Source organism: Camellia sinensis, chromosome 9, assembly GCF_055761805.1.
Source record: "Camellia sinensis isolate YWXY chromosome 9, ASM5576180v1, whole genome shotgun sequence".
NCBI lineage: Eukaryota > Viridiplantae > Streptophyta > Magnoliopsida > Ericales > Theaceae > Camellia > Camellia sinensis.
The window spans coordinates 4,866,817-4,894,416 of record NC_138969.1 but is presented as its reverse complement, the minus strand read 5'-3'; the positions used below and the strand labels follow the sequence as shown (position 1 = coordinate 4,894,416).

The window sequence follows — 27,600 nt, the reverse complement described above, 5'->3', positions numbered from 1 at the left end:
GCTCACTTAGACTGAGCTCTTGTCTTCTCAGACCTAATCATCTAGGCCAAGATCTTGTCTTCTAGAATCTGGGATCCAGGATTTGGAATCTGGGATCCGCTCACTTAGGCTGAGCTCTTGTCTTCTCAGACCTACTCATCTAGGCCGAAATCTTGTCCTCTGGGATCTGGGATCCAAGATCCGGGATGTGGAATCTAGGATCTGCTCACATAGGCTGAGCTCTTGTTTTCTCAGACCTAGTCATCTACGCCGAGATCTTGTCTTCTAGGATCTGGGATCCGGGACCTGCTCACTTAGGCTAAGCTCTTGTCTTCTCGGACCTACTCATCTAGGCCGAGATCTTGTCCTCTGGGATCTGGGATCCGAGATCTGGAATCTGGGATCTGGGATCTAGAATCCAGGATCTGCTCACTTAGGCTGAGCTCTTGTCTTCTCGGACCTAATCATCTAGGCCGAGATCTTATTTTCCGGGATCTGGAATCCGGGATCTGCTCACTTAGGCTGAGCTCTTGCCTTCTCAAACCTAATCATCTAGACCGAGATCATTTCTTCTAGGATCTGGGATCCGGTATCTAGAATCCGGGATCTGCTCACTTGGGCTGATCATTTTCTACTTGAAAGTCATCTCCTTCGAAGCGCTCATGCCCCCTGTCTTTACATCCCTTCTAGAAGGGTCCTTATTCCGTTAATGTCGACATATTCTCCATCATCGCTAAACTAGTCATTGCCGACATGTTGATCTTGCACGATGATGGCCATCTATTCTAACTAAGTTCCCACAAACAGCGCCAAATTGTAGGTGTTGATTTTCGACCACACAACCAAACAGGGAACTCAACTGGAGAGCACCGGCAGAATAGATTAAGCCCGAACAGCTGCCAACAAGAATATGAGAATACCGCGGTGGTTCGTCCACCCGGGGGTACTTCGACGATCAAGTCAGTAATCTTATCTCTCACAGATATCAATACAAGTACTTAAACTTCAAAAATGAAAGCATAAAAGTATCTCAAATAAAGCATACCTTAGACCCACGAGGGTGCTTTACTTATATAATGATCAGTGTCCAACTTCCCCTAGAAGTCTTGCTTCATGGGACTCTATTCTTTACAAGGATAACATTTATCACAACTCACACTATTCAGATTAAGATGAACTCCCTCAAGAGTCCCATCTCTAGCCAAATAGGTAGCTTGATGTCATCTAGGGCTCTAATCCTCTATCCAAATATCTCAAATTCCGGTATTATCGCACCATATCTCGGCACCATAGTCCACCCACGTGGCACCTCGGCTAACAACTTGGGCCATGTGGACTACCTAAAAATATGTCTCCACAAATACATTCCAAATTACTTTGAGAAATGACAGTTATCGAAGATGTTTTTCCTGTTCCCAGATCCTCACTTTAAAGAGAAGAATCATCAGCGTCTTGTGATTAGCCCACACTTTCTAGATGAATATGCTTATGTTCTTGGAGTTGGCGGGATTATATATACGATTACGGATGTGGAAGAACTTGGGGAGTGGATGAAGGCTTGTTTAGAGGGGCACCCTATGTTTGAAGCTCTTATAGATGAAGAACTTGAAGCTAATCCAGTTGTGAAGCTCTTGAGTAGTGCCACTGAGGAAGGACAAAAGGTTGCGCGGAATGGGGGACAAACTTTCCAAGCAGTTTTTAGACGCATACAAACGAAACAAAAACATACAGAATCTTCATCTAGAATTATGTAGCAGCTTTAGGTCCTTTCATTTTAAAATCGAAAAAGCCCATAAGAATAGCTTCTATTTCTAAGAATGCCCTTACCACATCATTTTTTAGATTAATTTTGTATAACAGTTTTGTTTGTAGATCATTTTCCCTGTGATTTTGATAGATAGAAGTTAGGAACTATTATGTACAATGCTCTTCAATTTTGACAGTTCAAGCCAGTTCTGTAGCATGGTATGGTCTAAATCAATTTTCATGTTGATTTTACCAACAAGGGTTGGTTCAGTTAGTAAGGTTCGTTCCCTTCGCCCATTTGGTTTAGGTTCGAGTCCCGCTGCCGGCAGTCCTTTATTGGTGGGCGATATTGCGTAACGCTTTCCTTGGCCTTGGAGTGGGGTAGCCTCCCCTCCTCCTAAACTTTTTTTATGAATCTAAAAAAAAAATTTTCATGTTGATTTTATAGTCTCTTGAAACTTTAATTTGCAATGCTATATGTTATGCAACCTTTTTTTAAAATTTAAATTAACTTTTTGGTAAAGCAATCTTGATTTGTGCATAATAACATTCACATGCATTTTTGCATTGCATTCACATTCAATATCATTTTCATAAATATATATTCGAAGCAGATGTGATTAGAATAGAAGACGGACACTACAAGAATTAACACTTTTGGCAACAAAAAAATTGGTCGCTAAAAGTCAATTTTTGGTCGGCAAAAGTTATCTGCGACCAATATTTTTGGTCGCTACTTTGGTCGCCAATTGAGGGTCGGCAAAAGTAATTCGCGACCAAAATTGTGGTTGGTCGGCAAAAGTTGGATTTCGCGACTAAATTTTTGGTCGCGAAATATTTAATTACCGCGACTAATTTATTTTGTCGCCAAAACACTTTGGTCGCGAAAAGTGATATTTTCCCGACCAAAAAGTTTGGTCGCCAATTATCACATTCAACGACTAAAAAGTTTGGTCGCCAATGGTGACATTCCGCGACCAAAAATTTTGGTCGCCAATCGTGACATTCCGCGACCAAAAAATTTTGGTCGCCAATCGTGACATTCCGCGACCAACAAAGGTTTTGGTCGCCATTTGTTAATTTTCGCGACCAAAACTTTTGGTCGGCAAAAGTGAGTTTCCACGACCAAGAGCTGTTTTGGTCGGCAATAGATGTATTTTTTGCGACCAAAACTCTTGGTCGGCAATTGTTATTTTTCGCAAAAAAAAATAATTTATTTGTCACGACTACTAAATTGATCGCCAAAGCAAGAAAACAATACACCTGTAATTCCTAATAATTCATTCAATCCATAATAAACCTATAATTTTAAAGCATCATTCAAATTAACTGAATCATTAACATTCGACACAATACATAATTCATTAACATTCGACACAATACAACTATTCTAAGTTTTCATTCACAAGTCACATCCATCTAGCATAACAACTTGAAACAATACATAATTCAAATTTACAGCATCAGGAAAATTGCTTAATCCACTAAGTTGCCTTGATAGCCAATCAAAAAGATCCTTGCGCCTTTCCGTGCCAAGCTTCGCATCCATCAAAGCAGTAGTGATGTAAGGCACCTAATAAAGAAACAGAATTGGAAAATTTATCAGAGAAGCATGATAGTGGCAGCAACACTGGATTGCAAACCCGTATCTTTGCAAAAATCAATTAAATCCTATAAACATGTGCATCGAATTGAGACAACTAGCTAGGGGTGGGCGCGGATCGATTGCGGCCACGGAACCTCTAATCCGCCGTACTAACACAAAACTTAAAAGATCAAAAGTGAAGCAAAATTAAAAATACTCACTCATAAAGTTTACAGAAGAGAAGACAAAACTAATAAACCAACAAAATTACAAGATTGCCAAGTCCAACTGACTTCGTCCTGGTCCCAGTAAAGCCCCCAAGGCCTGAACCTGATAGTATATCTTTAAGAATACCGCTGATGCCAAGGAGTAGCAAAGTGTGATTTCGATCTGTCAGAATTCAATTTGAAGGAAAATTGTCAAAACTCGAAGAAAATTGACAGAGAACAATTGAAGATTGCAAGAACAATTATGTTGGATCTTACCTGGAGAGCAGAAGTGAAGCAACTGCAGAAATTTAGCTATTTACATTGGGTTTTTTTTTCTTCACAAAAGATTAACATGAATGCTCTAGAAACTGATTCAGAAACTGATTAACGATACAATCTGTTCATACTCATTAAAGATACAATCTGCTTTGTTATATAGATGTCCAGCCACAAATAGATAAGCAAGAATTTCATCCCAAACCTTAAATTCAATCAACTAACTCTAAACATTCTGTAAGAGATTCACATTAACTAATATAGTCCATAAAAATGTAAATCCCTATACTGAACTCAATTTAAGCTGAAAATTGAATTGGAACTATTTTTCCATCAACCAATCCCCATTGAATAGAAAAGAAAATTCACAGCAACTATGACCCAAAAGATACCCATGAAATGCAGGCAGATTGGCAGCAAATAAAATTTTCAGCATCAAACTCACTTGGAGATCATTGACAGAAATTTCAGCATCAAATTTTCAGCAAATAAAATTTTCAACCAATCCCCATTGAGAATGCTGCCATATACAAACAGCATAGCAGTGAAGAAAAAATGCCTGTTGAAATTAAAAGCAAACAGAAATAATTTGTCATATATAGCAATCAAACTCACTTGGAGATCATTGACAGAAATTTTGGAAGTTAGTGAAACCCAAAAACAGGGCAAAGAAGGACAAGCTGGCCGTTGAAAGATACAACATGTTTGTTACAAATTATACAATTGTGTCAAAATTTGGTTCACTTAGAATTTAAATAAATTGAAAAAGCTCATTAGTTGTCATTCATTTAACTAATGAGCTTTCTCCAAGAATAGCTCTCCTAGATAAACACCACACTTCAGTTGACAGTTGAACATTGACAGGAATCTGGTTTAACATACCAATTCAACAACCTAAATCCTGGGAGGTCCCTTTCTTCGTGTCCTTTCCTGAGTAGATTGAACAACTCTTTTATCATAAAAATTTGGATAACCACGACCATGGCCCAAATATAGAGATGGCCCATGTGGATTATGAATATAAAGCCCCCAATCATCCAAATAGATGAATATGTGCGAGTCAACATTGATCTGTATTTGTTTTGATCATTAAGAAGTAAATGGCTTCCATTTTCTTTGCCAACCTCAGGAGTAACCTCACAGCCAAAAGGGAAAAAAAAAGGAAGAAAACATTAAACCTGACATTTAGAAGAAGCCATACACTCCTTTCAAGATTTTATCCATTTTGTTATTGTAGTAGGTAACTATTAAAAAGTTCCTAAAAACAACCACTTCCAACTATGTCTTATTCCGAAAAACAATAGTGATGATTTCAAGAGGCCTTGAGCCCCAACAATAAGATAGATGCTACTTTTTCCTCAATGAGTACTAATGATCAAGTTTCATAAGTTTAACCAATAATAATATTTAAGAGTTAAAAAATATGGAAAACAATTGAGACCCCTAAAAAGCATCCCCTAATTTACCCACAATGACATGGCAGGTTACACATCAACTTTTCATTTGTCACAAACTAAACCATATAAAGCCCAACTCCCTTGCCATGTCTTTAAGGTAAATTGTGGGTCTCTAGCATTCCTCAAAAAACATTTTCAAGCAACAGGGACAACTACAATTCTCTACAAGAGATTGCTTTTTTAATTTTTTTATTGTCAGCACTCTATAAGAGATTGCTACAATAAATAAATGGTAAAACTAAGCTACCAACCTCATTTGAGCGCCTACGGTGCCAAAGCTGTCCAGTGGGCACTGCTGTGGCACTGCCATAATCCTTTTGCATGGCTCTTTGATTTATTTTTTACTCAACTAACAAGAAATAAGAGCATCAATATGTTTATACACAGATCCCCTGAAACATTTAGACAAAGAATGGTAAACATGAGGTAGGCATATGATATTCTTAATACCATTGTAAATTCAAAGAAAAAAGTTGAGGGCAAAATGATTTACAAAGTCAAACCAATATTTTACAAGAGCCGCCTAATGACATCGCTCAAACTTGATTTATGGGGATTAATGTCATGTAAAGGTGTCAATACTGCAAGGTTGCTATGTGGAGACCAGCTATGTGCTACCCAGATTCTTTGAGTGTGGGTTGAGTGACGGAGCCTCTAAATTATTTGCTATTTTATGTTGCTTTAATCTCATTATCCTGCTATCATTTCAGAGAGTTATATCCTACTGTGGGTTGAGTGATCAAGCTATCAAAATGATTGAGGTTCGCTGCAGGTCTTATTATACAAGGGCTCTACCTTAGGCCTCTACACTGTTTTCAGTGTTGAGTGGTACATATATTGTGGGTCAAGTGATGCAGCCCCTATATTGTGAGACTTGTTTGAAATAGTGTTCTGTATATTATTTATTTACATACTTCACATCTATGTTCTTCGTGTTTTCAGGCTATGTTAATCAAAGTGGAGACTAGCTATGTGCTACCCAGATTGCTGTGTTACTATCTAAAGGAACTAGGAGGACCAGGCAGCCATGGTGCGCCAGTCCAAGTGGAGATCTTCACAATGGAAAATCCTATGCCTTTACTTTTACTTTTGTTCTACACTCCTATCTATTTGGGCTATGTACACATTATATACGGGTGTTATTAGTTGTTTCCATGCCTATCCCTATGGGCTGTGTAGGGGATCATTACCTTTTTGAGTGGTGTCACATATGCCATGATGCCAATTACCTATTGCTATTACCCATATTGGTTTGCTGCTTGGTTGTCTTCTTCTATCTACCAAAGACAATGCTCCAAGCATGATGAGCATGAGGTTTTGCCATCTAGTGGAGTGCTGGAAAATCTTCAGTGTTCCTCTTGAAGTGGTGAATATATTATCTTTTTAGGAGAATTGTTGAATAAGGGGGATGAAAAACAGGATTCTTTAGAGGTCACACAATACTTTTGAAAAACCAAATTGTTTCTCAAACTGTCGTTTAACATACATTATCTAGTGAATATAGTGATAGTAAGCACCAAAGTTCATAGACTAAGTTATGCAATTAAAATAGAAGACCAAATTGTGTTTAGGAAAGGCTGATGCTCAATTTCTAAAAAAAAAACAAAGGGGGGTTATAAGGGGCTGATTTGATTAGATTCTGATTTTATTTTATTGTAGAACCAGTTGAGTTTGTGAATTTTTTAATGAGTTTGTTTTACCAAATATGGTTTTTTTTTTTTTTTTTTAACAAAGTAGTTTCATCCTGGTGTTATTTGGGGACCAAATATGCTGAAATATAAATTTGCTACAAATAATATATACAGGAAAAAAGTTAGCTGGACAAAACATTCAACCAACCATTCAGCTATTACAGTCAGCTTATTCTTCTCCTTCATTGTCATCCATTAAGGAGAAAGAAACCCAAACTGTTAGTTACACATATCAAATGTTTATGTGTATATATTTAGATCTCTCTATGTATAGAAAATATACAGGGGACTTTTTAATTCTTTTACTTTAGAAGCAAATTATTAATAGTAGAACTACAAACAAGAAACAAACAAGATAAGGACTCAGTTCAATGACCCTAGACATACAACAGAAGTGATCTTTTTCACAATCTGGACAGTTTTAGATGAGGAGAGGCAACATACACTGATCTCTTTTTTGGTAAGTGGGGCAAAGGCGGTATCGTCTTTCACACCAGCAATTATGTAGAGCCGCACCCTCTGCTGTCCAAATATCATCTCAATATCGTCATCTTTGTTTAGGAATTTTGAAACATCAAAACCTGTTCCCTCAAGGACCTACGTCAAAAGAGAGAAGTTGGAATGCAACATCAGAATCTAAATTTGAGTACAGCTATTTTAAACAGCTATTTTAAAGACAGCTACGTCAAAACCTGTTCCCTCAAGGACCTACGTCAAAACCTGTCATGAAGCAAATACAATGATAAACCCATTTGTGATATATCTGCTCAAATTCACAGCCATTATGATTAAAGCTACAAACAAGCCGAGCTGAGCTCGACTCATTTGTGATATATCTTCCAAATAATAGAGCTGGAAGAACACTTTACAGGACATGCAAATACCTGAAACCCTGCAATATGAACTTTTCTGGATAAGATCCTCTTTGGATATCTCGGTTCGATTTCCCTTTGATCGATTAACTGTCGCCTGCAGCAAGAGTAGTTCAATGGAACACAATCCATCCTTTTTACAGAGAGAATATGCACATCCAATCCCAAAAAAAAAAGAAAAAAGAAAAAATCCATCCTCCAAATTAAAAATTAAAAAGCTCATTAGATAATAAATGGTTGGATTAAAGCGATTAGCACAGAAAACAATGTTATTATGGTCTTCGTTGCTTTCAACAATAAATTTCAATGTGTTCATATAATTTGAGCAGAAATAATAAAGCAAGTCTTAAAAAATCTTATATTTATTTCAGACCAACTTCTTGTCCTTTTTTTCCTAATGTTTTTATTTATTTATATATTTTTAAGTAAGTCATTTCCAAACTAAATGCAACTCTAGAAGAAAATAAAATAAAATAAAATGCAACTGCAACAGATCCTGATATAAGAAAGTGTCATTAGGCATAAAAATATATATTTCGAACTCCTAATCAAGTTTTGGATGGATCTCTTTTGTTTAGGCTCTCAGTATGTCATAGAAAATGTACTTACCAAGGTAATACAGTATCTAATGTTTTATGCAATTGGTAGATTAAAGTGCATTTCAAGCACAAACTTGCCTAAAATATCATAGCACATAAATTTCATTCCCTTTCTGTAAAAGTAAACGAGGCAAATCGGAGAGAGTAGTGACTTGTTCAAGTTTGACTAACAAGTTACAAAATGGGTTCAAAATTGGCCCATAGATTGCATACAAGCTCATCAAGTCTAGTTTGAGCCAAGTTTACAAAATTACCAGCTTTAAGATGTACTCAAACTTGGTCTGTTTACAAAACAAGCAGGTCTCGAACTACTTTTTAGTGAACCGAACACTAGCAGATCGGTTTGTTACAACCCTACTTAAAAGAGGAGTGTCGAACACAAGCAAATTGATAATATCCAAAGCAAGTAATATAAGGAGTGTCTAAAGGGAAGAGTTTGTTACATTCTCTGAAAATGTTTTTAACAGTGTTCCCAAAAATCTCAAAAGACTATGAAGCAAAAGAAACATTTTCTGAAAACCATAAAGAGAAAGGACTGAGCATGACATGCTGTCACTATGGATAGCCATCTGCTCAAAAGTTCACCAAGTCCCTCATCCCGAATGGACTAACAGAATGAAGGGCCACTGCTCCTGAAACCAACGTAACTCTTACCAATCCCTCTCTCCAAATCTCCAAAACTTGAAAAAATACTCACCATAAAGCATTTAACTCCAAAAGAAGAAAAGAATATATAATAATAACTCAAAGATTGCAAGGCAATGCCCCAAGTGAACCATCACAGATCTAAAGGGGAATGATAATATCATTGAAGATTAACCCAGTAGACAGAATGATCGTAATCTGTAAGGTCATGACTGTAGGAGTCATAAAATCATGATAGATTGATACATCACGCCAATTTGACAGCATCTGCCCCTTCCCTGATAACTGAGCTCAAAAAAAATCTATCACTGATTCATAGGTGCCAGTTTTTTTTCAAGAATGCAGTTGTCAAATCAAGATTTAAATTGTAATTTTAAATTCTATTTTATGGATTGTGAATTGTAAGGTTTGATTAAAGTTTGAAATTTTATAAAAAATGATAAACATACATCTACAAATAACAAGCATGTTATGGAAATGCAGGATATAATACACTTCTATTGACATGCTTGAATCAACAAGTGGATGAAGAGCTTAACTTAGTCACCAATCATTCTCTTCAATTCCTTTTTGTACTTTTTGAAAGTTGCATTGAGATAGTTGGCTTCTTTTTGACAATAAAATAACCCCAGTTGACAAGAATTAAGTTAGAATTCATTGTTTCACTAAGTGATGTCATCATCTAGCATATGGATTGTCATCACATCAAAAGCCAAGTATGGCCATAAAAAACCAATTCCCACTTCTTTCTTATGTTTTCTCACAGTTTTTTTTATTTAATCTATTCAATAAATTTCTACATTATATCTTGTACCATCCAAACAGATCCCTTACAGCCACCAGGAAATTCAAGGCAAACTTCATTTCAGTTGCAATTGCCTCAAGCAAACATGGACAATCTTAAATTATTATCTTTTCTTTTTCTTTTTCTTTTTCTCTATTACTTGTCATATAGCTAACCTTCCCCAAATTCTAAATGCACAATGAATTGAACCGTTACAAGAGAGTGACTTTGGGTACTGTACCACTTCAGTGAAGTGAACTGCATTAATATATTGATAGCATTACTTCCAGGAAGGGGAAAAAAAAATGCGTCAGCCTTGTATAACAGAAAACATGCTATGAAGAAACACAACAAAACCTGATACCACACAAATGCAATAATAATACAAGGAAATAAAAGCCAAACCTGTAAAACTTGGCAGTTTTCCAATGTGCTTTTCCCCCCCTGAAAATATTCAGATCATATCCTTAGGCAGAGGTTTCAGACAACTAATTATAATTAGGCTCCAAGATAAGTAGGGTGTTGATCAAGATTACAAATCTCAAAACTTCAAACTTCTAAAAAGCAGATATCAAGCACATTACAGCTATTTCGTAAAAGATAATACTGATTCCTGTGAAGCAGACAGTTGACCAGCACGGAGTGGCTGCACTCCAAGAGTTCAGTCTGAAAAACAGAAAAGAAGCATCGGTGACAACACCTTGCTGCAACCCCGCCCAACATCCAAAAAAATACCAAAGAAAAACGAAAAGAAAAACATACTCATATATGGGGAGAACATTTAGAATTTAGTGTAGGATCATTTTCAGAAAAGGAGACAAGGTGCTTGATCTATCAATTTTTTAACAAGAAAATTAGTCCTTGAACTCCTTAATGGGATTCCAGTACCTTCAAATAGGGTGGATAGGATGAGATAGAAGTATGGGAAATAGATTTTCTATTAAGTCCTATAATTGCTTGCCTTATGGAGGGTTGAGGAATCCTTTAGAAGTTTGGAGTTCTGACAAAAAGGATGAAGATGGGTATGAGTAGTATGATAGATGAGCTGTTATCGAAGAGGGGCTAAGAGAGGGAGATTGTGAATAGTTGAGGAAGAAGATGAAAGAAAAAGAAGCGCATTACAATTAATTTTTCTCTCAAAATTCATCCTAATGCAGTCACCACCACACATCTCACCCACAATTGAGCAACATATGGGAGCTATGTGTAGATTTCTAGACCTGAAGAGAGTTATAGGTTTTTGGGCCTAAATCATATGGGTAAAGTATACTTAACCCTAAATTGTTTCAGTAAAAAAATTAATAAAGCACAATCAAAAAAATTGATGGAAAAAAAATGGGAAACGCAAACAAACTGAAAACATGCACAGCAAGCAAGGTATCGCACAAAAATCATTGGGCAAAAAGCCAGGGTACCTCATCATTACTTTATACTTCATTATCATTATGGTAAAAAGTTCCTCAATCACATTAAAATATATCCAGAAATGATACCTAATTCACTTAGCTTGGTCCATTAACCCATGTTGCGAAGTACATGTCAAGACTGTAATGCAGTAATTCAAGAGTATAAAACAGCTCATTTTGTAACTCAACAACTACAATTCCCATTATGGGTTCATATTACATCTTTCTATACAGGACATTGATAAACCCATCGATCTCAAAAACTAGAATTTTTAAATTGATAACAATTCAACAGACCAATCTCAGATAACAATCAAACAAGCAAAACTAAATATATAAAAACCCACAAATGAATTTGTGAACACAGCAAAATTACGACATGAACAGAGAATCACAATGATAAAACCAAACTAAACTCACAAAAGAAAAAGTGAAATTCAAACAAACCCATATCACAAAAACTACAGGTTTAGCAAATTCAAGGTGAGGAAACTCTTGAGAGGTAAAGATCTGAAAAGTTAAAAATTATAGTTAGGGTTTGAAATTGGGGGAACGAGAGCAAGAGAGAGAGAGAGAGAGAGAGAGCGTGTTTACCTGATGAAAGAGGTCTGAAATCGAGAGGATTAGCAATGGTAGAGTGTAGGCGGCTACACGCACTGCTACCGAACTTCCTTCATCTCTCCACCGAACCCCACTGCTGCTCCAACGCTGCTCCTGTTTCGTTTCGTGTTAGTCACCTTCTTCGTGTTTGCTCTCTGCCTTGGTGAGTTCGCCGCCGACCTCACGGTGGGGAAATAGGGCGACGCCACCACGGCGCGAGACATTTTTGGTGGTGGTGGTTTTGAATGGTGGTCTAGGGTTTGTGCTTGTGTGAATAATAGAGAGAAACAGAAACAGATGGAGAGAGTGAGAGTGAGAGAAACAGGGATATACATTGTGGGCATATTTTGATATATTTGTTTGTTTGTTTGAGAGAAACAGATGAGAGAGGAGAAAATGAAAATGTGTTTCTGATTACCCGCCCCACATTTCAAATTTCCCTCAGAAATTTTTGGCGACCAAAATATCAAATTAGTCGCAGAAAAGGTACCTTTCGCCGACAATTTTTTTTAGTTGCCAAATTTCAATCAACGGCGACAAAAATATTAGTCGCTAAAAATACTAATTTGGCAACTAATTTTTTTTGGTTGCTAAAAATAAGTTTTTGGCAACCAAATTTTTGGTCGCCAAAAAATATGTGACCTTCCGCGACCAAATTTGTAGTTGGTCGGCAAAAGCATACCACTTTCTGCGACCAACTCATTTTTTGGTCGCCAAAATATAACCTTCTGCGACCAATAATATTTGGTCGCCGAAAATAATGATCATTCACGACTAATTAATATTTGGTCGCCAAATGTCATTTTTTTGCGACCAAAATTTTTTTGGTCGGCAAAAGTGGTCGGCAATTGTGTAAATTCTTGTAGTGGGACTGTACATGTAATTTTCTCAATTTTCTTGTTATCAAAAAAATTAATTTTCAAAATTTTTAACAAATACTTCGAGAAAATGATGACTTTTAAAAGTAAACTAAAAATATGAAAATTTGCTAGCTGTGACAAATATTACTTCAACGAAAAAGTCTTCTTTTGATTTTTCATTCAAGTATTTGGTGAAAATGAGATGAAGACTAATTCACTTGCGAATTTGAAACCTGCACCTCAAAGATGACCATGTCAAGTAGAGTAGTACTTTCAAGGAAAATTCTTCTTTTCATTTTCATTGAAGGCATGATATTAAAAAAGAAAAAAAATTATATATATAATCTATATGAAGGAATAAGATTTTTTTTTTAGATATAATTGATTTTTGTATATTATGTGTCTAACTCTATAATTAGTTTTTATGTACGTAACAAGTAAATATTAAATATAACGTGATATTACGTGATCATATTATTCTCATTTTGTGATGAAAAACACAACATATTTGGATAAGTAGGGAGACAAGAATGGTCCGCTTAATCCTCATTTATGATATTTTTTGCATGGAAATAATTTTTTTTTGATTCAAACCCTCCTTATGGGATTTTAAAAAGGCACATTTTTGTGAAAATAACATTACAATGTATAATTAATATTCTATTAAATAGATTATTTGTGCCAACTTGATATTAAGCAAGTTCGACACTAATCTAAATCATTTATTATTTGTGTTGACATGACATGCCATAATTAAATTTAAATTAAAAAAAATGATCCATTATAATTTGCTAATTCAAAGTATACTTTTCATAGTATTAATATGTCATGTGGAAATTTGCTATCTTTGTAATGAAGTTGGACAATTGACATGCATGTGTGTGGTATGTATTTATGAGGATTGTGATATTTCTTATTCTAAAATTGTAATGCAAAATTATCTCTTACATTATTCAATGATTTCATTTATATTATTGAAGGATTTTATTTTTATGCAGGTATTAAAAAATAATAAGAGTCGAACATATATTAGAGATTTTTTCTATTGTTCTATTGCGGTCAATTATGACAACTAGGAATCTCAAAACTTGTTCAACATAAACATTTTACATAGGGTAAGGAAATAATATAAAATATGAGAAATATATATATATATATATATAACATAGAAACTATGGAGAAAAAAAAATATGGCTTTGCTGAAAAACTCCTCCTCCTCCCTCCTCCCCTTCCTCCCCCTCCTGGCGCTGCTGTTGCTGCTATGGCTGACACAAACATCGGCTCTTTCGTATGCGAAGCCTGGTTGTCAAAAATCCTGCGGAAATGTTACAATTCCATATCCTTTTGGAATAGGTCCTCGCAATTGTTACTTTGATGAATGGTTCTCCATAGAGTGCAAGAACCCAAGCAGCAGCAGCAGCAGCAGCAGCAATGGAGTCGCACCTTACTTAATAAAGATCGGTCTCGAGGTGCTGGAAATTTCATTGGATGGAAGCTACCTTCAAGTCAACAATCCAGTAACATCTCCCAACTGCACCATCAACAACAACAACGTAAACTCATCTCCTTCAAACTCAAGTGTTGACTTGAGATCTAGCCCTTTTCGCTTCTCAGAAGCAAAAAACGTATTCATGGCCGTGGACTTGAATTGCAGCAGCAACCAAATGGCAACATTTAATAATCTGGCCGGCAAAACGATTACCCAGTGCTCGTCTAGTTGCGATCCTACTAATACTTCTAACAATATTAGCTCCTGCAATGTCGGAATCTCACGGAACATGCAGTATCTGCAGGGCTACAAGGTGAATTTGGGAGGCATAACAAACAGCACTATTCAGAGTGGAGTCCAATCATGTTTATATGCATTCTTGGTAGATAACCAAGCACAAGTGTCAATGGGTATGAATACGAGTTTCAGTGAGGCTGTCCCAACTCATGTCCCTGCTGTTCTCGAATGGGTATACAATACCACAGATCTCGGATTTGTTCCTGACAAGAGCTACTCCTGTCTTCTGTCGTCACTTGCTTATTCTTCTTTGTCGGACGACAAGTGTGTTGTTGTTCAAACCCTCAAGTGCGTTTGCAATTTTCAACTCTCTGGAAATCCTTATTTTTCCAATGGATGTCTAGGTACGTTATGCTCTCTCGACCCATCTAATCTCAGTAAACAACCAACCAACTAATTGGGATATTCAGTTGCCCACTCTCACACACTTCTATTCCTTTATTTATTTTATTTAGGAGGTAATTAATCAAATCAAATGGTTCATTTTTTTTTTTTTTTTTTTTTTTTTTGCGGACGGATGGTAAGTTTGAAGTCGTTCGATAGTGATCAAAATTCATTTTAAATATGACTCATATCACATTTAAAATGAATTTCAATTGCATAATATATTTTTTTTGTGCATACTATGTGTCATGTGCATATAGAATTATTGAAGTAATTATTGTCCTGTAATTTGGAAAGTTTGTTTTTGGAAAGTTTGTTTTTTGGTTGGTAACTGCTTTAAATTTCTGATATTGCAATTGCTTGCAGATACATCCATTAAACCTCCTAAGCCAAATGCGGGTATTATTATTGGTAAGCTCGTTTTCCTTCCAAGTGTTTAGAAACATAAAAATGGAGCGATTGTTTAGTGTGGTTTATGAAGCGGTTTATAAATTACTTTATTTTATTTTTAAAATTTTGTGTTGGAGTATTTGTTATATTTTCTCTTTATAATCTATGAAATAAAAATAATTTAACTAAATTAAAAAAAAAATGATTACAAAGAAAGAAACAAGAACATAAACATTTAGAGGTGAATTTCCTCTAGTCCATACACTACAAGAAATATACTTTTGGCGACTAATTTTTTAGTCGCCAAAAGTACGGATTTTAGTTGCCGAAATACTTTCCCGACCAAAAATTTTGGTCGCTGGCTTTGTCGCAACTACATTGTCGGCGAAAATAAAAGGTATTAGCGACTAAAAGTGGCTTAGTCACTGATGCGTGACATTGGCGACTAACATATTAGTTGCCCAAAGGATACATCAATTCATTTAACTCACATCTTTAGCTATTAAATCTTTTGTCGCGAAAACTGCAAATATTTACGGTGACCAAATTAGTAGTCGACAATAGTTTTCTTTTAGCTACCAAATGTTTAGTCACGGAAAGGTTGATTCTTGTTTAGCTACTACATAGGTTAGTCGCCTATGACATTTAATTATGTTTTGGCGACTATATATTTAGTCGCCAAAAGTGTTTTTCGTTTTAGATACTAAACAATTGGTCGCCAAAACAATTTTCAATTCGTTTTGGCTACTAAATATTTAGTCGCCAAAAATGTTTTTCGTTTTAGTTACTAAACAATTAGTCGCCAAAACTGTTTTCAATTTGTTTTGGCTACTAAATATTTAGTCGCCAAAAGATTTATTTCTTTTTGGCTACCAATTGTTTTGTCACCAAAAACGTCATTTTATGTTTTTGTTTTGTTTTTTTCATTTTAATAAATTTTTTCACAACCTGTATGAATCCACCGCAACCTGTAATAGGTATACAAACAAATCAATATATATATATATATATATATATATTATCACCTATTCCATAATGCATAGTTCACTTACAACCATCAAAAAAGAAAAACAAAAAAGAACACCTAATGTAAACTTATATACAAACCAACTATATATATTCTAATTACAAATAATAACGTCATACATTCGAAATACGTTACCAAAACAATATCCTCTATATACAAACAATTTTTACTATACTATGCATTGTAATGACCATTTGGCATGGTACAAATTACCATGATAATATATATCACGGCAAAAGGTAATCTATATATACCACCAGAGAAATTAATATAAGTTCCAAAAATATTAGGTACCCCGCCAAAAATTATATGTACGATTTATCCAAATTTCACACAAAAAGTAGAGGATGACAAAAAACTTCCCAAATTTGCAAAACTATAAATTATCTTCCGGACAAAAAAATAGAAGATCCACATGTCAATGCCAAAAGCTATCTACACAACAAAAATTACACGCATTAGTTCCATTGTAAACAAAAAGTTACAGCCATATTGTACTAGAATAAAACTTAATGCACTTGGAATAAAACTAGAACAAAGTCTAGTTTTATGTACTGTGTAACATTTACGTTGGCTTATAGAACAAAGTCTACTTTAATATTTATGTACTAGAATAAAACTTAATGTACTTGGAAACTCAATGCACTTGGAAACTCAATGCAAAGTCTACTTAAATATTTAAATATTTATGTACTGTGTAACATTTATGTACTAGAATAAAACTTAATGCACTTAGAAACTCAATACACTTGGAAACTCAATGCAAAGGTATGTACTATGTAATATTTACGTTGGTTTATAGAACAAAGTCTATTTAAATGTGTTGGTATTGTCAAAATCTTGGCAATCATGATCGAAAGTCACAAATAGGTTACAATTCAGATGAGTTCAGTTGAGTTAAGAGTTTATTCAAGTTCAGTCTAAAGTGTAAAGAAATTTCCCAAATCAGGCATGAGCCCCAAGTCAAGTTTAGTCTAAAGTGTAACCGTATATATATTTTATTCACAAAACTACATATATACAGATGCTTATAAAACATATATATTTATAAGCTTTAATATATATTTATAAGCTTTATGGCATTTGTCACGCCAACTCCCAACGTACGTGTGAGAATTACATCATGTCTGACCCCACAGATCCTATTTGATACGAGGAAGCTACCCGTGCCATTCATAGAGTGGTTTGGGGGTTGCTTTCAATTTTTGGCCCTCAAAGGCGTTTTTCGGCTAATTTTATGGCGTTTTTCAGGCCAACTCCCAATGTACACATGCTAATTATGTTCGTATGTCCCCACAGGTCCTATTTGACATGAGGAAGCTACCCGTGCCATCCCTATAGTGGTTCGGGAGCTACTTTCAATTTTTAGCCCTCAAAGGCCTTTTTCGGCTAAGTTTATGGCATTTTTCATGTCAACTCCCAATGTACATGTGTTAATTATGTCCCGTATGTCCCCACAGGTCCTATTTGACATGGGGAAGCAACCCGTGCCATCCTTACAGTGGTTCGGGGGCTAATTTCAATTTTCAGCCCTCAAAGGCCTTTTTCGGCTAAGTTTATGGCAATTTTCACGCCAATTCCCAACGTACACGTGCTAATTAAGTCCCGTCTGTTCCCATAGGTCCTATTTGACACAAGGAAGCTACCCGTGTCATCCCTACAGTGGTTCAGGGGTTGCTTTCAATTTTCGGTCCTCGAAGGCCCTTTTCGGCTAAGCTTATGGCGTTTTTCATGCCAACTCCCAACGTACGCGTGCTAATTACGTCCCGTATGTCCCCATAGGTCCTATTTGACATGAGGAAGCTACCTGTGCCATCCCTACAGTGGTTCGGGGGCTGCTTTCAATTTTCGGCCCTGAAAGGCCTTTTTCGGCTAAGTTTATGGCGTTTTTCACGTCAACTCCCAACGTACACGTGCTAATTACGTCTCGTATGTCCTCACAGGTCCTATTTGACATGAGGAAGCTACCTGTGCCATCTCTATATTAGTTCAGGGGCTGCTTTCAATTTTTGACCCTCAAAGGCCTTTTTTTGGCTAAGTTTATGGCGTTTTTCACGCCAACTCCTAACGTACACGTGCTAATTAATTCCCGTCTGTCCCCAAAGGTCCTATTTGATGCAAGGAAGCTACACATATCATCCCTATAGTGGTTCGGGGGTTGCTTTCAATTTTTGGCCCTCAAAGGCCTTTTTTGGCTAAATTTATGGCGTTTTTCATGTCAACTCCCAACATACACGTGCTAATTAAGTCCCGTCTATCCCCACAGGTTCTATTTGATGCAAGAAAGCTACCCGTGCCATCTCTACAGTGGTTCGGGGGCTGCTTTCAACTTTCGGGTCTCGAAGGCCTTTTTCGGTTAAGTTTATGGCATTTTTGATTCCAACTCTTAACGTACACGTGCTAATTACGTCCGGTCTATCTCCACAGGTCCTATTTAATATAATTTGGATTGGAGAGTATTGTTTAGATCCTGGGGATCATCACAAGTCCTATTTTAATAATCCAAACCATTCATTGTATCAGGCATTTTATGCATTTCATCCACACAAAAAATTTAAGTAGATCCGATAATTGTGTCTTATTTAATTTATCAGATTTGTTACAAAAATGAAAAATAAAAATAGACGACAATTATGTTTTTAAAAATAAACCATTCATTTTTTGTGTATGACAAACACAATAAATTGAATAGGTAATAATTATTAGATCGATTTAATTTTTTATGTGGATGATATACATGAAATATCTAACAAAATGAATAATTTGAATCATTGGCCTACACCCTTGTATAGAGTTTATGTATTTTGAGTATGATCCACACAACATTAACTTAAAATATATACCATTCATTTTATTTTATGGAATAATACTATATGCACCAATTAGTGTACTAACTAGTATACTAATTGATGATGTGGCATAATTTAAGAGATTTTTGGAATTTATAATTTACTTAGTAAGTGGGGTCAATAATAATGTCATAACTAGTGTTGATATACTAGTTAGTACACTAATTGGTGTATATAGTACCACCGTATTTTATGAATGTTTTTTTATGAATTACGCATGACTTTATAAAATAGCAAAACAATAAATTTTTTTTGCTAGACCTAATATTCAAAGATTACTTTTTTAATTTTGGTTCTATCTGGAGTTGATTTCTCTATAGGTGTTTGTGCTGGAATAGCTGGAGGATTGTTTTTACTTATTGCTTCTGGGTGGCTGTACAAAGTAATGAAGAAAAGAAACGACAAGAAACGCAAGGAAAATTTCTTCAAGCGAAATGGTGGTTTCTTGCTACAACACAAGTTATCTTCAAGTGATGGCAGCGAAAAGATCAAATTGTTTAATTCGAAGGAGTTAGAGAAAGCCACCGATCATTACCATGAAGATCGTATTCTCGGCCAAGGAGGCCAAGGTACTATTGGAGATGCTTTATAACTTTGTTATCCTTTCGTTATCTGCAGCTTACAACTAATTTCTTATCTTGCATGATTTCTTACCAAACATCTTGAGACCTTTTGTACATGGACCCTTCTTCGTGTTGGACAAGGGCTGGGCTCACAAAACCTTTGTTGGGACGTTGTTTTGATCTTTTGTTTGTAAATGGTAAAGGCTGGCCCCTCCAAGGCTCACAAATTAGAAAAAAACATCACAGATTAATATAAAAAATAATGATATTGATATGACTTTTTTGTATAGAAATTTCTATACATAATGTTATGATTTTTTATGATTCTTAATCAAAATACTCACCATTATCTTTATAATTTTAAAAATATCTTTAATACATCATTTTTTGTACAGTCTTTCAATTTGAAAATCCTTTTTTAATAATAATAGTGTTTCTAGTAACTTTTTGGATTACTTTGTCCAACTCCATAGTTGATAAATGAAATTATTGTAGTTAATGTAAATCTTTAAAGATATTTTTTTTAATCAATGTGAAAAAAGTACTTAATAATTTTCTTTCTTTCTTTCTTTCTTCTTTTCTTTTTTGGTCTTATTTTGTTTTGTACACTATTATGAAAAACCTACTTATTATTCTTTTTTGATAGTAATTTATTGTCAATTATAAATACATATTATTTGGCCCCCTCCGTGTATAGATCATGCGTCCGCCACTTGATAAGGGTCAAGAGTATGAGGGTACTATGAATGTTTTATTCCAAAAGCAAGCACAACGTGCACATACATATATGTTATATACATATTTTAGGCACGTGCATTGGATTTTTATTTAGCGTGGTGAGTGCATATGAGCCAACATATATATATATATATATATATATATTTGTCATAAGAGATTAATTAGCTGCCATTTCATACATTCAGGATTTGATTTGAAGCAAAATTTATGATTCTTGTTTTCTCTAATTTCAATAAGATTTGTTCATTGTTTATTTTTCTAATTTTTTAATCAATCATTTACTTTCAATTAATTTTCCAACAGGTACTGTTTACAAAGGCATGTTGTCAGATGGGAGAATCATCGCTGTTAAAAAGTCTAAGGTTGTCAATGAAGGACAGGTTGAGCAATTCATCAATGAGGTCGTCATTCTTTCACAAATTGTCCATAGGAATATAGTCAAGCTCTTGGGTTGTTGTTTAGAGACAGATGTTCCTCTGCTAATATACGAGTTCATCCCAAATGGAACACTCTCTCAACATATTCATGATCCAAACGAGGAGTTCCCACTATCATGGGAGATGCGCTTTCAGATTGCCATAGAAGTTGTCGGAGCTCTTTCCTACTTGCACTATGCAGCGTCCATACCCATCTATCATCGAGACATGAAGTCAACCAACATACTCTTAGATGAAAAATACAAAGCTAAAGTTTCTGACTTTGGAACTTCAACATCAATTGATGTTGATAATACTCATTTGACCACACGAGTACAGGGGACTTTTGGATACTTAGATCCAGAGTACTTTCAATCGAGCCAATTTACTGATAAAAGTGATGTTTACAGCTTCGGAGTTGTTATTGTTGAGCTTTTAACTGGGCAAAAACCAATATCTTCCACTAGAACCCAAGAAAGTAGGAGTTTAGTCAGTTATTTTATGCAATCAATAGAGGAAAATCATCTACTTGAGATTCTTGATCCCCAGATTCTTAAAGAGGGCCGGAGAGAAGAGATGATTGCTGTTGCTCACCTTGCAAGAAGATGCCTAAATTTGAATGGAAAGAAGAGGCCTGCAATGAAAGATGTTGCAGTTGAGTTGGAAGGAATTAGAATGTCACATGGAAGTTCGACAATTCACCAACACTATGAAGAGGTTGAATACAATGCAACTGACCTTATTGAGGCTTGGGATGTTGCTTCAACCTTGACTGGAACTTTTTTAGATAGCAGTACAACTTCAACATTTGAAATGCAATCACTATTGCTTAACAAGCCGTGAAGTATGCACATACGCACATAACACATATATATAATGCTTGTTCATCTTAGATTTTTTGATTGAGAATATACCAATAAGTTACCATAAAGATTTGTTATTGAAATGTTGGTTAGAATAATTAAGTACTAGTATGTAAAGCTACAAACTTGTATGACTTATGCTTTGGATTGGCAATATTAGTAGTTTCCTATATACTATACATAATTCATTTTAATAAAGGTGATCATATTTATGTCTTTAATGTAAGTATGAGTGATTAATAATGATCTGCCATTAAACGAGTTAAACAAACGCCTAAGCTCTATATTTGAGAAAGCTCCCAAAATTTTAAGACACCCTTAATAATATATATGTTGTTATATTACTTAAAATCCTTTAATAATGGGTAAGGCCCCATATATATATATATATATATTCGTTGCTCATTATTAAGGATCTTTGTTTAATAGAATATGATATATCATTAAAAGTCCTAAACACTTGAGTCTTTTCAAATATGGAGCCTAGGCATTTGTACAACTCACCTAATACACAGCACCTCTGTTTTCCTTCAATCACTAGAGGGTCAAGCCAATAAACCATTTTTTGTTTTTTTTATGCAATGCCAATTTTAGACTCTTGCCATCTCAGCCACACGTTGAGGTGGTCTAAAATCTTCTGAGGTTTTATAGGTTAGAACAACATGTTTTGTTTTGAGATCATATTTGATCTCACGATTGGTACTGACCAAGTGTATAATTAATATGCTTAACTGAGAAAGGGGAATTGACACAATTAGATATCTTTCCTTCAATTAGTAAATTAGTTATGCAATCCAGCTCTTGGATTATTCATTAGCCTTTTTATGAATGTACACACATAATTACAAGTAGCAATAAGTTAATTTTTACTCTTGTATTTTTTTATTTTTTATTTTTTTTCTCTCTTTGGTTTGGCATCTCTTAAGTTGGTTATCTTAACTTAAGAGAACGTTTAGACTTGATAAACTCATTTTGAGACCGATTTCAATGATTCGAATTGTCACTTTTTAAAACTCGTTGCGTAGAATATTCATGCAAAAAATTAAGATGATTAAATATCGGTAGGTATATATTTGAATCGAAATTATATTATAAAAAATGACGAATTACACTAACAGTCCCCATAATTTTGGGCTCGTGTCACTTTAGTCCATGACTTTTCAATTATGATACATTTGATCCTAGATTTTGAATCTTGTTCCAAATAAGGATAATTGAAGATATAGTTGCTTAATTTTAAGGGCAAAATCGTCAATTTGATAAAATATAAATTAATTTAACAAAAATAAATGTCAAAAATATTTTTAGATTTTTAAAAATTATTTCTACCCACCAAAGATAAAATTATATAAAATTGATATTTTTTTTAGACATTTATTTATTTTACCAAATTAATTTTTATTATGTATTTGGATAATAATCATGTAATGGGTGGTTGTTACGATTTTAATGTGTAATTGATATATTTAATATATAAAATGTTTTTAGTTTTAGATTTTTTGATTTAATGGATTGGTTTAATAATGTTATCAAAATTGTCGTCATATTTGACTTTTGAAAAAATAAAAACTAATTTAATAAAAATAAAAAATCACCCATTACATGCTCATCATCCAAACACATAATAAAAATTAATTTGGTAAAAAAAATAAACAAATAAATGTTAAAGCGATTTATCAATTTTATATAATTTTATCTTGAGTGAGTAGAAATAATTTTTAAAAATTTTAAAAAATATTTTTTGACATTTATCTTTTTCAAATTAGCTCATATTTTATCAAATTGGCTTATATTTTATCAAATTGACGATTTTGCCCTTGAAATTAAGCAATGGTATCTTCAATTATCCTTATTTGGAACAAGATTCAAAATTCAGGGTTAAATGTGTCACAATTGAAAAGTCAGAGACCAAAGTGATATAAGTCCCAAACTATAGGGATCGTTAGTGTAATTAGCCCTATAAAAATATCTATAGCTATTTTTGAAATTACATTTGTCGTCCATTTGTGTAAAACAAATATAATTCAAATATATAACTACCAATATGCAATCATTTTGATTGTTTACATGAATATTATACTGAACGAATCCTAAAATGTAAATAGTTTGGATCACCAAATCATATCCAAAATGGGCCTACTAAGTCCAAATGCTTTTGAGTGAAGGCAAACCAAACTAAGCCTTAAGTCCCATCAAATGGGGTCGGCTACATGAATCATTCTTCTCCACGTGGCCCTATTAAAGGCCATTTCGTTAGTCAAATTAAGTAGATACATATCTCTATTTACAACGCTAGCCAACGTTAATCTAGGCCTACCTCATCCCCTAACGCTCCCATCTACCGTTATAGCATCACATCTCTTCACTATTGCCTCTGTTGGTCTCTGTTGAACGTGATCAAACCATCTCAATCGATTCTCTCTCAACTTATCTTCTATCGGTGCTACTCCTACCCATTCCCGAATACACTAATTCTTAATTCTGTCTTATCTAGTCTTGCCACGCATCCACCTTAGCATCCTCATCTCAGCCATACTCATCTTATCTACATGTTGTTTCTTGGTTGCCTAACACTCCGTCCCATACAATATCGTCGTTCTATAGAACTTACCTTTTAGTCTAGTGGGTATTCGTTTATCGCACAGTACCCCAGACACACTTCTCCATTTACACCATCCCGCCTTAATCCTATATGCCACATCCGCATCAATCTCCCTCGTTATTGTGATAATCGACCCTAAATAACGAAAATGTTCAATCTTAGGCAGTTCTTGGTTCTCAATCTTCACTTCTCCTCTGCTTTTATTGTTACTGTTACTAAATTTACACTCCATGTACTTTGTCGTAGTTTTGCTCATCCGGAATTCTTTAGATTCAAGAGCTTTTCTCCAAATCTCCAACTTTGTGTTAACTACTTCTCTAGTCTCATCCACTAGTACGATATCGTCTGCAAAAAGCATACACCATGGCACGTCATCCTGAATATTTCTCGTCAACTCATCCATAACTAAAGCAAAAAGATAAAGACTTAAGGTAGATCCTTGATGTAACCCTACAGTGATAGGAAATTCATTTGTCTCTCCAGCAGACGATCTAATAGTGGTTACCACCTCTTCATACATGTCCCTAACCACATCAATGTAATCTTTTGTCACCCATTTCTTCTCTGACACCCACCTCGATTAATCCCGGAGGATCAATCACACCGTCCACTTGCAGTCCCATTTAAAGTCAGGTCAAATGCCCTATATGAACATGGCCCAAGAAACTTATTGCTATTAGTGGATATTGAATTTGAGACCTAGTAAGAACATACCCTTAGGTTCTAAATTTTACCCACTATTTGGGATGTGTGTTGGATTTTTGGTTATTTTAGCATGTGGCTAAAAAGCCTCTTTTGGGATAGACTTTTTGGCTTTTTGGACTTTTGTGAGAGAAAAAATGAAATGATTATGGGTTGGATGTGATGTTTGGTCTTGTTGGGCTAAAAAACATATTTTGTCTTTTTGTGGTTAAAATAGTCAAAACGTTTGGCGTGCCAAACGAAGGCTAAGCCAATCTCTTGAGATTGGAGAAATAAATTACTTAAGCAACTCTAATAGTGAAAGTCAAAGGCTCCGTTTGATTTAGTGTTGGTTTGGGATGTTCTAAAAAAGTGCACTTTTTGACTTATTGGCTTATATGGGTTGGGTTTGGGTTGGGTTTGATGTGATGTGTTAGAGAGGTGATGTGATTTAAACAAGATAATGTCATTTAAATAGGATAGTGACTTTTTGACTTTTTGTATTATTTTTTGAAATTATGATTTGAGTGTGGAATTGTGATTTAAGTGTGAAATTGTGAATTGAGTTTTAAAAAGAAAAATTTTGTCTAATTATGAGTTTTGAAACGAGTTTTGAAAAGAGTTTTTAAATTTTAAATTTTGAAAAGAGTTTTGAGTTTTTGAATTTTGAGTTATGTTTTAAATTTTTTGGATCTATTTTTTTAAAATATTAAAAAATATTTAAGAAGATTTTATTTTTTTTATTTTAAATATATAATTTTTATTTAGATATTTTTAAAAAATTTTATTTTAAATATTTTATTTTATTTGGTAAATATTTTAATTTTTTTAATTTTAATATTTTAAACTCAAGTCACAACTTCACACTCAAATCGTAACCAAACACATACCTCAATACTCAATTCAAAATTTATTTTCAAAACTCATAACCAAATATATAACTGGAAACTCTATACTACCTTCAAAACTCTACACTCATATCATAACTAAACACATGATAAAAAAATAAAATATTTAAAAAAATATTTATAAAATGAAATAAAATATTTAAAATAAAAAATAATTTTTTTTCAATTTTTTAATATTTTAAAAAATATAGCACAAAAATGTATGAAATATAGTGTGCGTTCAAATAAATAAATATATATTTAAAATATTTATCCTAAAAAAATAAAATTAAGAAAATTTTTAAATATTTAAAAAAATTAAATCCAAAATTTTTTAAACTATAACTCAAATACAACTCAAAACTCTTTTCAAAACTCATAACTCAAAATACGACTCCACTCTCAAATTATGATTCTAAAAATAATTTAAAAAAATAAAATAAAATCATACTTTTTGATTTTTTTAAAATAGATTTTTGAAAAGAATTTAATTTTGAGTTTTGAAAAGCTTTTTGAGTTGTGTGTTTGGTTATGAGTTTTAAAAATAATTTGTGAATTTAGTTTTGAGTTGTGTGTTCGATTATAAATTTTAAAAAGAGTTTTAAAAATTATTGATTGAAATTATGATTCCAAAACACAACCAAAGTCTCTTTAACAGAGTATTTTATTAGGCTTAATACAGTACAAAAATGTCACATTTTTTTAACACATTTGTTTGAGATGTAGGTTGGCTTTTTGACTTTTTGGCTATTTTAGTCTAGGGCTAAAAAGTCTCGTTTGGGAAAGGCTTTTGATTTTTTTGACTTTTGTGAGAGAAAAAAATGAAATGATTATGATTTAAATGTGATATTTTGTCTTGTTGAATTTAAAAGTTTATTTTATTTTTTTATGATTATTTTAACCAAAAAGTCTTATTTAACTTATGCCACACGAGGGCTGAGAGGGAGGTTTTACGACCTAGTTTGGGCCGAGCTGGTTTGGGCCGGGGTCAAGGTCTTTGTTCGGTCGGACGTTATGTGCACGTTAGACCGAGTACTCAATCTGGTTGAATTGGAACAACTTTGGATTGCCAGTTCGGAGGGAATGTGCGCTCTACGAGGTTGGGCGTGATTAGTCCTCCCAACATCAAGATGAATCGAGCAAGAGGTCGGTCGAGCCATGCCGTAGAATTTATCAAGGAAATCGGGCAAGTAGCACAGTCGGAAGGTGATGACATGGCACGGCGCCAAGCGTAGCTCGATGGAGAGCACTACGTCGCGCCGCGGGACTACGAGAAGGGGATTCTGTTGTTCGTACGCATCAATACCGTTTGGTGGTTTCGTTAGGTGGTGTTTAGCTGTATTAGCACTGACACGTGGGGAAACGTGAGAGGAGTGCAGGTCCACGCGTCTTGAGGGGAATGGGCAAACAAGCGCGTGCAGAAACTATATAAAGGATGCTGCGCCTCCATACCTAAGGAGATGATCCTCCGGTGAGAGCTTAACTACCACTTTGTCTCCTCTCTTTTCTCTCTCTCTAGAAGTACGTTAACTTGACCGTCAGAGGGGTTTTCCGGCAACACACCGCCATGTAGCTCACCTACATTGTGTTTTCAAGACGATCGGAGTGAAGCGCAGCTTGGACACGAGTACGGATAATGTCCGATAGTTGACTCCCGTACATTTGTCACCGTCTGCGGGAATCTCGTACAAAACATTGTCCTCCA

At 34.6% G+C, this 27,600-nt stretch overlaps 2 protein-coding genes and 1 pseudogene across 5 annotated transcripts; 2 read left to right on the top strand and 1 right to left on the bottom strand.

The window, feature by feature from the left end:
* The first annotated feature begins 1,379 nt into the window (after window positions 1-1,379).
* On the top strand, window positions 1,380-1,733 carry LOC145799218 (tRNA (guanine-N(7)-)-methyltransferase pseudogene; annotated as a pseudogene).
* Window positions 1,734-3,004: 1,271 nt separating this feature from the next.
* LOC114276813 (phosphatidate cytidylyltransferase 1-like) lies at window positions 3,005-12,221 on the bottom strand. 3 transcript variants are annotated; one of them, XM_082886025.1, is made up of 8 exons: window positions 11,844-12,221; window positions 10,249-10,287; window positions 7,828-7,912; window positions 7,636-7,663; window positions 5,504-7,540; window positions 4,678-4,931; window positions 3,532-4,354; window positions 3,005-3,298 (listed from the first exon to the last, which is right to left on the bottom strand). In XM_082886025.1, the coding sequence occupies exons 5-7, from the start codon at window positions 5,573-5,575 to the stop codon at window positions 4,237-4,239; spliced, it is 444 nt and encodes a 147-aa protein (XP_082742151.1). In that variant the 5' UTR covers window positions 5,576-7,540; window positions 7,636-7,663; window positions 7,828-7,912; window positions 10,249-10,287; window positions 11,844-12,221; the 3' UTR covers window positions 3,005-3,298; window positions 3,532-4,236. The 3 variants fall into 3 exon arrangements, 1 of the variants encoding a protein (XP_082742151.1); XR_014339331.1 differs by having other exon boundaries at window positions 3,532-3,700; window positions 3,796-7,912; XR_014339332.1 differs by lacking the exon at window positions 4,678-4,931 and having other exon boundaries at window positions 5,504-7,912.
* Window positions 12,222-13,712: 1,491 nt separating this feature from the next.
* LOC114258088 (wall-associated receptor kinase-like 1) lies at window positions 13,713-21,946 on the top strand. Of its 2 annotated transcripts, XM_082886021.1 has the most exons (4): window positions 13,713-14,839; window positions 15,246-15,290; window positions 19,466-19,714; window positions 20,750-21,946. In XM_082886021.1, exons 1-4 carry the CDS (start codon window positions 13,900-13,902, stop codon window positions 21,703-21,705), a joined length of 2,190 nt encoding a protein of 729 aa, XP_082742147.1. In that variant the 5' UTR covers window positions 13,713-13,899; the 3' UTR covers window positions 21,706-21,946. The 2 variants fall into 2 exon arrangements, with proteins under 2 accessions (XP_082742147.1, XP_082742149.1); XM_082886023.1 differs by lacking the exon at window positions 15,246-15,290 and having other exon boundaries at window positions 13,852-14,839.
* Window positions 21,947-27,600: the final 5,654 nt, after the last annotated feature.